Source organism: Equus caballus, chromosome 2, assembly GCF_041296265.1.
Source record: "Equus caballus isolate H_3958 breed thoroughbred chromosome 2, TB-T2T, whole genome shotgun sequence".
NCBI classification, from domain to species: domain Eukaryota; kingdom Metazoa; phylum Chordata; class Mammalia; order Perissodactyla; family Equidae; genus Equus; species Equus caballus.
The window spans coordinates 57724523-57738775 of record NC_091685.1 but is presented as its reverse complement, the minus strand read 5'-3'; the positions used below and the strand labels follow the sequence as shown (position 1 = coordinate 57738775).

Here is a 14253-nt window from a genome sequence, read left to right as displayed (position 1 = left end):
GCCTTTACGATATCAGTATTGGTTCATTAATTATGACAAATGCATCGCACTAATGTAAGATGTTAATAATAAGGGAAACTTGGTGTGGGATATATGGAAATTCTGTACTATCGTCACAATTGTTCTGTAAATCTAAAACTTTTAAAATTAAAAGTTTATTTTTTCTAAAAAGGCATCCCTCCAGGAGGCAGAGATGGCTTTTGAAGAGGCAGATGGAAAGTAATCGGAGCTGTGTTATGCAGCCACGTGTGACCCGAGGAGCTGCAGTCCCCGTGCCCTCCTCTGCGTGTTCAGCACGGCCTCCCTCCTGATAACACTGCCTTCTTTCATCTCCACTCTCTCAAAGGACAATGAACCCCTGCTAGATCCCTGAGTATTTTAAGATTAGGTATTTCGGTCAGATTATTTCTTCCTAGTTCCCAAATACATATAACAAATTCATGTGAAAGAGTATTAAACCATGAGTAGTAACTGGACTGGCAGGTGGGGTCCTGACTGCTTTCTCCTGGTTTTGTTGTGAACCAGCACAACGACCCTGGGCCAGTCACTGAACCCCTCCAGGTCTGCTTTCTCATCTACAAACTGAGAGGGTTGAACTGGAAACATTTCTATGGTAACTTGCAGTTCTAAAAATACTGTGATTCTAAATTAAGATGTAGAGAGAGGCTGTGGCACCACAAATAATGGACTCTAAGTGCCGAATCTCTGCACCTCGCCGGGGTACTACACTCCAAGTGGAGCCATCTGAAGACCACTCGGAATTCTTTAGAATTCTCTTCCTACTCTCCGTGTTCTTGAATGCAGATTCAGCTTAGAATTCAAGGTTTAGATAAGCTGGAAGGGCCATCTATGCCAACTCCTTTGTTCTATAGTTTAAGAAACTGAGCTCCAGAGAGATTGGGATTTGTTCAAATCATAAAACTAGTCAGAGGCAGAGACCAGGCTGACCGATACTGCTCCAGAGCTTTTTATACCACCGCGTGCTTCGGACAGAACAGGATCAGTCTTTTCGAATGCCACCAGGACCTCATTTGCACTGTCACCAAAACGGTCCTTGAGGGCAGTTACTCACTGTCGAAAACCATTCTGTCAGTCAACCAAATCCGATTTGGGGAAAAGTAACGGGGGCGGGGGGGTGAGTGGAGGGACAGCTAAGGAGCTCGTCCCCCCTTAACCTTTCTTCTTTAGGTCTGAAACAGGGAAATGGCTGTTTCATTTTGTCTTTCTTTTTCAGTTGCATAGCTTCCCCTTCTCCTGGTAATTATATATCCTGAGATTATTTGTTTACAGAAGCCACGTGAATCAGCCAGCCACCAAAGGGTTAACACTCCCAAATTATGGGGCTGGGTTAACAATAAACAGGATGTCCTCTAGAAATTAAATTTAAACCACTGTGAGTCAGGCTGGTCCATCCTCTCTGCCAGATCGTTGTCTGGGGTTATTATCGGTGGTTAATTATACCATTGGGTTTAGCAACAGTATTGGTCAGTTTGGGGCAACAGAAACCAGGCTTCAGGAGAAGGGGGTGTGGGGGAAGGGACCTGGTGGAGGGGTGGTGCAGCAGCGGGAGCGGGCTGTTTGAATAGAAGAGATTGTTGAGGTCCTGAGCGCTGAGAAGACAGTAGTGAGTAGGGTCTCACCTGTACCCTCAGGGCTGCGGTAGCCTCTTGGCTGAGCTGATCCTGGGCTGCTTGACTCCCTCCTGTGTGGGGCCAGAGGCCTGCATTTCTGTTGCTCTTAGGATGTGCTGGTTTACTTTCTAGCCTGGCCACCCTTCTTTGCTTCTTAGAATTGTAGAGTCATAGAATTTTCCGCACCTTAAGGAAGCTTCTGAATTACCTAGTTTAACCCTCTCATTTCACAGAGGAGGAAATTGAGTCTCAGGGCCATCATTGCCTGCCAAAGGGCAGCCTGCTCATCAGAGGTGGAGGCGGGGTTAGTGCTCAGGCCTAGACTCCTAGACTGTGACCTTCCTTCCTTCCATCATGCCAAGCTGTCTTCCATCTCTGAGTTGGGAACCTGAGGTGCTGAGCTTCCTAGCAAGGCAGGCTTGGGCTGGATTTCAGATTCTTCTCTGAGTTAGCTGCATTTAGATTTTGTCGGTTCTCATGGGACATAACCCAGCCTGGCTGGTCCTTAATGCCCCTACAATTTGTCATCCCTCCCCAGCCATACAAGAAGCCCTTCAGATCCACAGTTTGTCCCTCTATAGAGCGCTAGTGAAGCACCTGATACAGACGATAAGCGGTTTTTATGATGTTTTTTAAAGGCATGTTTTCAAGGATGATAGCTATCAAGTGAGTCTGTCATTTCTGACTTCAGCTCTTCAAGACACAAGGTTTATAGTGACTGTTATTTGTACAGTTATCTCCCCTTCCCTGCCTTCACCTTTGCAATGTATTTAAACGACAGACTATTAGTAAGAAAGATGCCCTGGAGCAGAAGGTGGTGCCCCAAGACCTCCATCTGACGCTGTCCACGAGAGGATCCCTCTTCCAGAGCCTAGCCTGGCTGCTGATAGTCCTCGGCCAACAGGGCGCCTTATACTGGGCTGGGAAGCAGGCCCCTGCTACTACTCTTTACCCTCCTGGGGGAAAGTGACTCCCGTCATCAATTCTTTTCAGCCACATCCTTCTCTACTTCTCCTAACATCCTTCATTGTCTCTTTCCCTTGTAGGATTCCTTTCAAGATTGGGCAGCCCAAGAAACAAATTGTGTCCAAAACAGTGAGTAACCCAATTCTTTCATTCTGGGACCCAATTCTGTCTCACATGGCCTTGGCCTTGTACCAGATCTTTGACTCAACACATCATGAGGCTGAGAAGGCAGAACCTAGGCCTTATTATGCCCAGTCATCTGGCTCTAGAACCTCCTGCAGACTGGGACTTGAAGGGGCCTCCGGTCCTGGAACATTTTCCTCCCTCAGATCCGCCTGAGCTCCTTCCCCTCCTTGGGCAGGTGGAATAGACGGATTACAGAGGCGAGGAGGAATACAGTCATGCGTCGCTTAAAGACAGGCATGTTCTGAGAAGTGCGTCGTCAGGCGATTTCATCGTTGTGTGAACGTCGTAGAGTGTGCTTATGCTAGGTGGTATACCTGCCACACACATAGGCTCTATGGTACTAATCTCATGGGACCGCCGTCAGTATGCAGTCTGTCGTTGACCAAAACATCATAGTGTGGCACATGACTGCACACTCCTTCTGAACAGCCCATCTGTAGGATCTACTGTGGCAGTCTGCACTTTCCTAGGAGGGCTCCTGAAACATAGACCCTTGCCAAGGGCATGTCCCAGGCCTTTATCTCTGGACACTTGAAGCTGCCCGAAAGACCAGGAAGCTTCTCTGGTGAAGGCCCCTTTTTCTCCACTGCTAAATGCATTCTTAGACAGGAGCCAGAGTCACTCAGTGGGAGGGGGGTGATTGAATCCTACGCCCCTTGTGAGCCCACAGTTCACAGCCCTATCGTATCTCCAGAATGGGAGAAGAAGAGAATCTTAGACTCTTGGAAAGCTAGAACTGGGAGCCCACCCCGTGGCTGAGTGGTTAAGTTCATGTGCTCTGCTTCAGCAGCCTGGGGTTCAGAGGTTTGGATCCTGGGCACGGACGTGGTACTGCTCATGAAGCCATGGTGTGGCGGTGTCCCACATGGAAGAACTAGAATGACCTACAACTAGGATCTACAGTTATGTACTGGGGCTTTGGGGAGGAAAAAAAAGGAAGATTGGCAACAGATGTTAGTCCTTAGAGATCATCTGGTCCAACCTCCTTCTTGTTCCTGGTGAAGAAACCAAGGCCTTTGGAATCACAGTGACTTTCCAAGGCTGTGAAAACCAAATGCAAACAGAGCTGGAATTAGAACTCCAGTCTGAGCCTCTGTTTAATACTCTTTCCATTGCTTTATACTGCCTCACTCAGTCAGTGAAGCCCTCCTGAGGTTTTGGAATTCTAGTAAAAAATGGCCTCTTCAACCCCCTCACCCACAAATCTTAGCAAGGCTCCTGGTTTTAACATGGGAGTAAGTGCCTCTCACTGTGACAGCTCCAGGAAGCCGAGCACCGTCAGCCTGGTGGAGGCCCTTGACTGTCATCTCAGCCCCTGGCAGTACTCCTTGTCTTAATAACCTCAGCCCTCCTTGGCTTAGGACTCAGAACTACAGGAAAGATATTGCCTCAGTTTGGCAGGAAGGGAAGTTCAGCACACATCTGACCAATGGCTCTATCATTGGGAAATCCAAAATTAGGTTACTTAAAAGGAAATGGGCGCACGTTGAAAGAGTCCTCCTCTTTTTCAAGCAGAGGCAGGTCCTGGCGAGGCTGAGAGTTTACCTCCCATGCAGAGGCTGACCATCTGTGGAGCTCTCAGCTGAAGCGCAAAGAATCTGGGCGTGCGAGTGTTGGGCTCTAGCCGGCTACAGGAAGTGGGAAGGTGTGGCCTTGAGCCTCCAGAGTTTAATCCAGGGCAGATTTGAAGGGAAGTGGTTTTGAAAAGGGTCTTTTATTCCCAATACTCACTACCAAAAAACAAAAAACAAACAAAAAACCCTTCTAAAACCCCAACCTTTATTGAGATGGCCTTTGTTCTCCACAGAAAAGTAGAAGCTAGAATGCAGTTTCCACCTTCTCTGCCAGAGTTTGTTGGCAGAAAGCTCTCTGGGTCTTTTCATCCGAGGAACGGCAAGGACTCTCCAGAGGAGGGGCAGATGCACAGTCTGAGAAAGCCCTCAGCGCCTGCGGATGGCCTCCTGCAGCCCGCGGCCTCCCTCTGCCCCTCCTGGCATCAGTCTCGTTTCGGGTGGAATTGTAGTCCTCTACCTCCTGGCATCAGGTGCCCCACAGCCTGGGCATCAAATAGTGCTTAAGAAGCCGGATTTGGAAGCTTCCTTGCCTGGATTCCCATCCTGGCTCAGCCACATGCTGTCTGTGACCTTAGGCAAGCTCCTTGCCCTCTCTGAGCCTCTCTTTCTCCTTTGTAAAGTAAGGGTGATCCTCGTACCTGTGGCGTTGACGTATGATGTGTCTTGCACAAAGTGGGACATGTGAAGCCCTTAACACAGTGTCTGGCACATAGTAAGCCCTCTGTAATTATGAACGACATTACAGGAAGATAGTTGATTTGCCTCTCTTTACAAGCCCCTGGGGACTCAGCCTGTCCCCAGCAGCTGGATTCTCCAGTGCAGTGGAGCAGTAGGCTGGGCCTTTGCTCACTCACAGGGAATCAAAGCTGAGTTACAGCTCAGAATAGAGTTCTTTGCTTCCTCAGCTCCCCAGAGGCACTGAAGTATGTGTAGCAAGATCCTGCCTCTTCAGAGTCTTGTTCTTCACCCCACAAGCCCCCTTTTGGCTCCCAAAACAGGCCAGGGCTGTGCGGTTATCTCAGCATCTCCGGCAGCTGCCCCCAGTGGTGACACACTCTTATTCTTGCCCAGACACTCTCAAGGAGGGAAGCAGATGGGGCTGCCTAGGTTATTGGAAGTCATGGCCCCCTGTCATGGGAAGAAATGCTCATGTTATCTTCAGGGAGTTTCAGGAGGCTGTTGGCTCAAGGCACCCACCTGTCAGACACAAAGAAAGCATTGTATGTTTGCCCTTGCTGTTCTCCTGTGCGCAGGTTATTCGCGCAAATTCCGGTATTGTCAAGGCTTTGGCTAAAATGGCATGTTCTCTGCAGGGGCTGACCATTGGAGCTGAAACAGAAGAACAAACATCTCCCCCACCTCCAAGTCCTAGCCTTCTGCTTAGCCACCTCCCACTCCCCCAGTTTATGAAGTAGCTGGAGCATCTTGGTGTGGCGAAAAGCTGCGCCTCCCTCCATAACCTGGGAGCATGGAAGAGCTCTTTGAAGCAAGGATGGCCCTGGGTCTCACACACAAAGGAAAGCACACACCTGGATTCATAGCTGGCTAGGCGCTCTGTGAAGTCAAGGCAGAAGAGAGTCCCACCACACTGAACCCTCACTTGAGAAAGATTTTCATGTGCAAAATGGAGGCACCTGCAGCTCGTTCCTTAATCCTGTTGTAACATACCAAAGGGAGGCTGCTTTCCGCCCGAGCGTCCCTTGAAGAGGGACTCATCAGAGCGGTGAGTGCTCCCCTGCCTCAGCTCTGAGCTGACACACAAAGGATTAGCGCCCTGGCCCTGCCTGCTGGTCTCCTTTCTCACTTCACCATGAGTGTGAGAACTGAGCCCATTCAGTCATTTAACAACTCCTGAGCTCCTGCTCTGTGCCAGCCTGACCTAGGCGCTGGGGATAGAGCAGCAAGCAGCACAGTCCTTCCCTTCCACCCCAGCCTTCAAGAATGCAGGGAGCAGCCGAGGCAGTGGTTCGCTGCTGGATTCTCCCTGCACTAACCTCGCCAGGCTGCCCCTGTCTGCCCCGCCCCACTGAGAGTCCAGCACATGTGTTTACACTTGAATCGTTGACTGCGGTCCAGTTGCCTTTTTGGCAATGGCATCAAGCATTCAAAGATGCTCAGATCTTTTGTGTTCAGCTCTTTCTCTCAGAATGGATATCCCTTGGAATGAGACTCCAGTGTGTCCCTTTATTCCTTGTGCATTATCTGAGGGCCTAGAATCCTGGTGGTGTCCCCTTAAATCTCTCCCCAGTAGAGGAGAGAGGTCTCAGGACCAGTGAGCTAGAAAAGCAACCACAACCCCGCTACAGAGGCTACCAGAAGCAGAGGAGGGGAAATGTTCATGAACTTCTCTTAGGCTGTCACATGTCGAGTGGCATCGAGTAGAAGGATTGAGCTCCCACTCCCAACATGCTTCTCAGCTTCCAGTGGGAGACCTCAAGTTTCTCATCAGCCAGAATGATCCAGCCCAGTGGGAAACCTGCAGTCCATCTCTGTGCAAGTCCATGCAGTCCCCCGCCAGGGAGACCAGGTGTTCTCTGACATCCCACACACATCAGCACACTTGGGGATTGCAAAAGAGGGTGCCAGGAGCCAGGGCTGTAGCTCCAGGGGTTAGGCAGGCTCTCTGCCTCCTGTCCCAGAGCACCTACTCTGGGTTCTTGGTCTTTAGAAGAGCTGGATTCTGGCTAAGACGTCCTTAATTTTAATTTCATCCCTTTGGAAAAAAAATACTTTTCGTACGTAAAGACTGCTCAGCTGTCACCTCTTAGGACGTAAGAAAGGAGATGTGTCCAGTGAAGGGAGGCCCCGGTATAGTCCTGGCACAGGACTTCAGGCTTAGCCAAAATCAGGGTTTATCCTAGCTGTCAGTTGACCGTGTGTTTTGTGCTGCTTTTTCTCTCTGCCAAAGTAGTGACAGACCAGTCTGCACCCCCGGACTGCTCTGGTCCGCGCCCCACACCAGTGTGTAGGAGAGGAACAAGGAGACACCGTCCATGGGCCAGGCACCTTGCTCTGTGCTCTACATAAACTGCTTCTTGACCCTCCAACAAGCCAATGCAGCTGACACTGTCACTGCATTTCCTTGTCAGCCACCTGAAATTTACATGGGATAAGTCTAAATGAAATTATCCTGCTTTACTAGAAAAGAAACTGAGACTCAAAATGTTAGGTAGCATGTTTAATGCTCTACAGCTAGCGTGAGAGTTCGTGTCTTATCTGTCTCTGCTCATTCCTCTCCACCACCTTCCCCCGCAGCACTGTTGGAGAAAGGATTAGACTAACCTCAGTGCGGACTTGGAAGGGCCTGGGCACAGCCCCTTTGGTCCAGAACACATCTCCCAGCTGCAGTTGCACCGAGCTAAGACTTTGATTCCTGCCCCCCTACAGGCCTGTTGGGTTAGGTAACACTTTTAACCTTCACTAGGCATATGTGCCTTAGTGGGAGTGAATTTTGAATTTTCAAATTTTGGGTTGCTCTTAAAGAGCAGCTTTTGATGGATCTTAAGGAAGGCGATGATGAAAATTTTGGGTTCTTGGATGGAGAAAAAGTGGATCTGTTAAAAAGAGGGAAACAATTGTAGGATAGGAGGCTGGGGCACCAGTGGTGAATTTTCCTTCACAATTTTGTGTAAGGTTCTAGATGCTAGCATCATAAAGTAGGGAAATGATCATGTGTTCCTGCTTCTAAATTTTACAGTTCAGATGAGGCAGGCTAGATATCTCCATGCAAGTGAGACACGTTGTGGTGCCTTGAGGACCTTAGCTGAGGAATTCCTCGTGTCGTTCCCTCACCATCCCTGCCGGGCCCCCCATTCAGCTCCCCTGTGTGCACTTGTCTGCGTGTTTGTTTGTTCTGTCTGCTCCACTGGAGCCCATGTCTGTTGTATTCGCTGGTGTATCCCTAGCACCTGGCAGAATGCATTGCGCTCAATAGGTGTTCAGTAAATGTTTGTGGCATGAATGAGTGTAGTTTAAAAAAAAGGCCTGAACTAGGAGTTGAATTCTAGCCTTGGTTTGCCACTAACAAGCCCTGCGTCCTTATGTCAATCATTTCCCCTCTCTGGGCTTCATCCACCTCGTTTATAGCGTGACTTAATTGGCCAGAATAATGTTCTGCCATTCTGTGACTTTTTTTTTTTTTTTGAGAAAGATTAGCCCTGAGCTAACTGCTGCCAATCCTCCTCTTTTTGCTGAGGAAGACTGGCCGTGAGCTAACATCCATGCTCATCTTCCTCTACTTTATATGTGGGATGCCCACCTTAGCATGGCGTGCCAAGTGGTGCCATGTCCACACCCAGGATCCAAACCGACGGACCCCGGACCGCCAAAGCGAAACGTGTGCACTTAACCACTGCGCCACCCGGCCGGCCCCTGTGACTCTTGAATTTACCTAAATCCAAGCATGGAGTGTGAGGTGGGTGGGCTTTTAGAATGCTCTTTCACTGGGGGCACTGCTGATGGAAGTGTGTGTGGTGAAGAACAGGGCGGGTTTTAACAATTGCTGCAGGTTTGCACTCCCTGACCTTCAACTTTTGATGAGAGTCAGAGTCAGGATTTAGGGCTCTCAGGGTAGCAGCCAAGAAGGCAGCTTTTTCAGTCATGGTTTTAATGCATCAGCAAACGCCTTTTTTTCCCTTTTGGTAGAATGATGGGTCAGAGCACAGGCTTTGGAGCCAGGCTGCCTGTGTTCAGATGCCAGCTCTACAGCTCACTAGTGACGTCACCCTGCACAGTTACTCCCCTCTGTCCCAGGGATCTCCTCAGTGCCGTGCGGGCCACAAGTGCACGTGCCTCCTAGATGAGGTCTGGGGGAGAGCCTGTGGAAGCACGCAGAGAGTGCTCCCTGACTCTTAACTGGGTCACTTCACAGAGCACCTCAGTCCAGAGGCTCATCAAGCCGGCCAGGGAGCCGGTGCTGCCCCTGTGGAAGAGAACGAAGGAGAGGCCTCGAGCTTGATCCCCTCCTTTGGGCTCCCAGATGTCATTTACTTCACAGGCCCCCACCGAGAGACCGTTGCCGAGGCCCCATTTTACAGATGGAGAGACTCAGGCCCTAGGACTGCAAGGGACTTTCTTGACTTCACCTGACATGGTGGCAGCAGAATTGGGTTCAGGACTCAAACCCACTTGGTTTAAATATCTCTGGCATAGGGGAAGTCTGATAACCAATCAAGAATTCAGAGACCTTGCTTGAGTCCATAGTAATAGCGTTTGTGTTCGTGACATCCCAGCATTCAGAGCATGGACACATGATCTTTCTTGATCCACCCTGAACCTAGCAGGTGGTAGGACCTGTGAGGAAACAGGGCTGTGACGGGAAGGTGACCTGCTCCGGCTCAGAGCTGCTAAGTGGCTGAGACTGTGCCAACTCCAGACCCGCCCGCTTTCCTCTGTACCCTGCTGCCTCCCTGCATGGGTTTCAGTCACATTCCTAGCACCTCACCTGCCACAGGACGGGAGGGTGAGAAGAGGGAACACAGCTTGGCGCCTCGCCCCCTGTGGCAGAAGAACAGAGCCATAATCCGCGGTACTTGCCTGGCTGGCCCATGGGAGGAGAGTCTTTTCACGCTAAATCAAACACTTAATTAATTTGGGAACACAGGGGTACTGTGTGGTTAAAGATCTGCCGGGGCTTGTATGGACTGGACGGCGTTGTTTTCTGCAGACTGGGGGAGGCAGTTTCAGGAGGCTAGCAGATTTTTTCCAATGTGTTGTCATTTCTCCGATGATTGAGTTATCTCTTTCATTACAGGTGGAGAGAGACTTTGAAAGGGAGTATGGAAAACTTCAGCAGTGAGTGTCAAAACCCAGAAGGATGGGGTGCGGGGTCAGAGAAAGACGAGAGCCTTCTGCCAGGTCTCATGTCCAACACTGCCCCTTCTGCTCACCAGCTGTTAGTGGGCTGCTCGTTGCACCCTGGGAGCTGAGGGCAACGCAGGTCACCACGTGCCAGAAATTCTCCCCCAACTGCTGGCTGTGTGACAGTCGTTCGCTCGTAGTCTTTGGGTGCTTGGCTCCATGCAGAGCTTGTAGTGGCCCTTCCGTCAGTGGGGAAAATCCCCACAGAGAAGGCAGGGCCCCTTCTCCTCCCAGCAGGCATTCCAGAGTGTCAGGTTGGGCTTAACTCAGGTAGACACAAAGAAAAGGGGCCAAAAGGTAGTTGGCGATGCCAGGTACCCAGGCCTGTGCCGCTGCCTTGCAGGCTGGAGGAGCAGACCAAGAGGCTGCAGAAGGACATGAAGAAGAGCACCGATGCTGACCTAGGTAGGTGGCACTGCCCCTGTGACTGACCTGGACTGGGCCGGGCAGAAAGGGTTGCACTCCACCCTCAGTCACTTTCGGGCTGGGTTTGAAGTACATACACTTAGTAGATGCCTGACAGATGTCCCTGAGAAGTGGCTTGAGGTCACGCTTCACTTAGCAGTTCACCACCACCACTGTCCCCACTGCAGCCGGAGGCACTGCCTGCCTGCACGGAGCCCCAGCTCCCAAGGCTGGTGCTGCAGGTGCTCATACCGCTGCTCGTCCAGAGGACACGGGCCGCTCTGATGTGGCCACCTCTCACTCCTGGCGCCTAGCGTCTCCAGACTGTGTGTAGCAGGCCAAGGGTCTGATTTTGGAGTCCCTCTGTCACTCGTTTCATCAGTGGTTCTGCGTTACCTGGGTCACGTCTTTGTCATTCCCCACTGCCTTTCCAGTGAGGGAGATGCTGGCCCTATTGCTGCCTTTGCTTCCTACTTCTCCAGACAGCTGCACCAGCAGAGTATAAATGAAGGAAGGTAGTTGTTTTCATAGTGAGCGACTTTGGAAGCAAGTACAACATCAAGGATCCATGAAATGGAGTCTGGCTACAGAGAGCGTAGTGTTCCAACAAAGAAATCAGGATAAACGTGGGGCCCCTGGAGCCTCCTTGGCCTCCTCTGCCCCAAGTCAGAAGTGGAGTCTGGGCAGCGAAAGCCCTCCTGAAGCAGTGGTGCCTCAGCCCATCACAAGACCCAAGTCACAGTCCATGCAGAGAGCCTCGCATGTTGGTGCATCTGAGTCACTGGAGGGCTCCCTACAATGCGGATTGCGCCCCCCCCGGCCTCCCTGCCCCGAGCCTTTGCAATTCATCAGGTCTGGGCAAGGCCTGAAAATCTGGGTTTCTAATAATTTCCCAGGCAATGCTGATGCAGCTGGTCCAGGGACCCCACTTTGAGAACCACTGCTCCAAACAATTGAGGGGACTCAAATTATACCCTTCCTGATCTTGGAATCTCCTGAGCTGCCTGGACAATATCTAAAACCCCAAGCTGTGGTTCCAAAACAAGGTCATCCCGGGTGTGACCAGTGCCTGTTGGATCTCTGTTGACTCTTACATTCCGAGGTGGTATCAGGGCTCCAGAGACCCACGTGGAAGCCCAAGACCCTCACTCTCTCTAGGTTCAAAGACCACCAGCCTCCCAGTTTGTGCTGGGCTGACCAGGCCCCTCCGCTGTCCCTGCAGAGGCAGAATGAGGAGTGTGAGCTAGCCCGGAGGAGAGCAGAGGCCACAGCGCCCTGCTGTGCCCGCAGGGCCGTGATGTCCTGGGGAAGGATTGCAGACACAGTACTACACCAGTGGCTAATTGCCTGAGGGGACACAGGCTGTGAACTGACTTGGGAAGTTTCGAGCAAAGAAAGAGACAAAGGCATGAAGAGGTGAAGGCTTTAGGAAAAAAAAGGAAAGTTGGGAAGAAAGTCTTTCCCCCCACCCCCTGAGGGTTTTCTGGTTTTTTTCCTCAAATACTAAAAAAAATTAATGGAAGAAATTTTCCAAAAACATTTCCAGTTTTGTCCAGGTTTTTATTCTTTCAATTATGTTGTCTATGAAGACCGTTTCATTGTCCAGTCGGGCTACACGTGATGTTTGCTCCTAAGCCTACAGAGTCACTTTGCAGATTTATTTAAAGAGCGGTTTCCTCCATTGCTTCAGCATCTCTGCGGAGTTTACACTTCCAAGCTTCTCTCACATTTTGCTCTTTTGCTGGGTGCCTGCAGCATGCTTCCAAATTCGATTCAAGAGAAGCCCCAGGACAGTGCTCTGGGTAGCCAGTCATCCATTCTGGGCTTCTTTGCTGGCATGCAGAGGGGCCTGGGTGAGGAGGGACCCTCTGGTTTCTGTTTCTCCCACTCAAAATGTAGAGGCGGGCCCTTCCTCCTGGAACCCTGGGCTTGGGGCTACTTGCTCCTCACATGGAGTGCGAGGGGAGGTCACATCTGTGTTTAACTGGAAAGTGGCCCTTATTTCTTTGATTCTGAGACCTTTTTTGACATTTAACATCTCTGAAATCAAGGTGCCCTAACACTTGATAGTGTGTTCTGTTTTAATTGGCAGCATTTTTTTTTCTTAGTGGTTTATACAATAATGGTATGTCTTAAAAATGATAGCATCTTCAATTCAATGACATAAAATGGTAAGAAACACATTCAAAACCGTGTTTTCCCATGAGAGTCTGAAACTGGAACAGACACTATGGCACAAGCATGGCCCTTCCCCAGCCTATCTTCCTGTTCCTCTAGAATTTTGTTTGCAAATAATGGAGACTTGAAAACCTGTATGGGATCAAGAACTCCAAAACTGCCCACAAGTCTCCATCCTGCCTCTGAGCTGTTCTGTGACTTCCAGGCTCCCTATCTCTCGAACAGGCACCTAAACACATGCACAAGGCTGCAGCAGGGCAGCAGTCTCCATCCACGGAGCAGTGGGCACAGAGAAGACCTGTAACAATGTAAGCAGACACCCCATCAGAGCCTCTCGGGGCCCGCCACTGCTTTCCCCAGGCCGGGTCACCAGGAGAGCAGTGGCTGGGGAGGCGGCTGCCCAGGATCTAGTCTTGGCTCAGCGCTTGCAGCTGTCCAACCTGGGAGGAGTTACAAACTCTCCTGAGCCTCACCCTCATCCATAAAATGGAACCAAAATACATCTACCCTAGATATCTCCTGGGCTGTTTGAGCCCTATGGACGACAGTGGGTGCATGCGAACTCTGGCAGAGGCAGGATGGAGAGCTGCTCTGATTACTGGATGTCACTGAAACCAGGGGTTCCCTCGCTACACCTAATCTCACCTAGTTTGGTCAGTACAGTTTTGTTGGAACACAGCCACACGCACTCTTCAGGTACCGGCCGTGGCAGAGTTGGTAGTTGTAACAGATCCCATGCAGCCCGCAAAGCCTGGCATTTGAGTCTCTGGCCCTTTACGGCGAGTCGGCCGGCCCTGGTGTGGAGCACTGTTACTCTTGTCTGCTGGGGAGGCCCAAACCAGGCTGCACGTCTGAACCGCCTGGAAAGTTGTTTAAAAATATATATTCCTGGATTCCAGACTTACTGAATTAGAATCTTTGGAGCTAGAAATCTGCATTTCTTACAGCTTCCCACCCAGATGATTCTGTTCTAACCCTGAGTTTGGAAAATTAGATTACCACAACAGGTAAAACTGCTCAAAAGAATTACCCAGAACAGCACAAGTTGGTCAGGAATGAACATTATACAATGAAGACTAATGTCTCATGGCTTTGCGGTACTTTGTCGTTTTTGCGGCCTGTGGCGGCAGGTAGAGGTGATCCGGGAGCAGGCCCCTGGACCAAGGGAGGGCAGGGAGTCCTGAGGACAGGACGTTGAAGCCTGTCCCTTCACAGGCTCACTGAGCTTTGACTTCTTACAGCCATGTCCAAATCTGCTGTGAAGATATCCTTGGACTTGCTCTCCAATCCTCTCTGTGAGCAAGACCAGGACTTTCTGAACATGGTGACAGCCCTGGACACGGCCATGAAGCGGATGGATGCCTTCAACCAGGAAAAGGTGACTGGGGCCTTGGTTCCCCGCCTCTCGTGGCTTCTGTCTGGGTGGGGTGCCCGCATGGAGTCCTCACAGGGCT

At 50.6% G+C, this 14253-nt stretch overlaps 1 protein-coding gene across 4 annotated transcripts in view; it reads left to right on the top strand.

The window, feature by feature from the left end:
• The window catches only part of BIN3 (bridging integrator 3), a 56505-nt gene that overhangs the window by 21618 nt on the left and 20634 nt on the right, over positions 1 to 14253 (top strand). For 2 of the 4 annotated variants that reach the window (XM_023636156.2, XM_005607672.4), the window contains exons 2-5: positions 2678 to 2726; positions 10110 to 10150; positions 10560 to 10621; positions 14041 to 14177. In XM_023636156.2, the coding sequence (XP_023491924.1) occupies positions 2678 to 2726; positions 10110 to 10150; positions 10560 to 10621; positions 14041 to 14177 (289 nt within the window). Of the gene's footprint in view, positions 1 to 2677; positions 2727 to 5670; positions 6081 to 8620; positions 8772 to 10109; positions 10151 to 10559; positions 10622 to 14040; positions 14178 to 14253 lie in introns of all 4 variants that reach the window. The other 2 variants (XM_070261260.1, XM_070261261.1) reach the window with 2 other exon arrangements.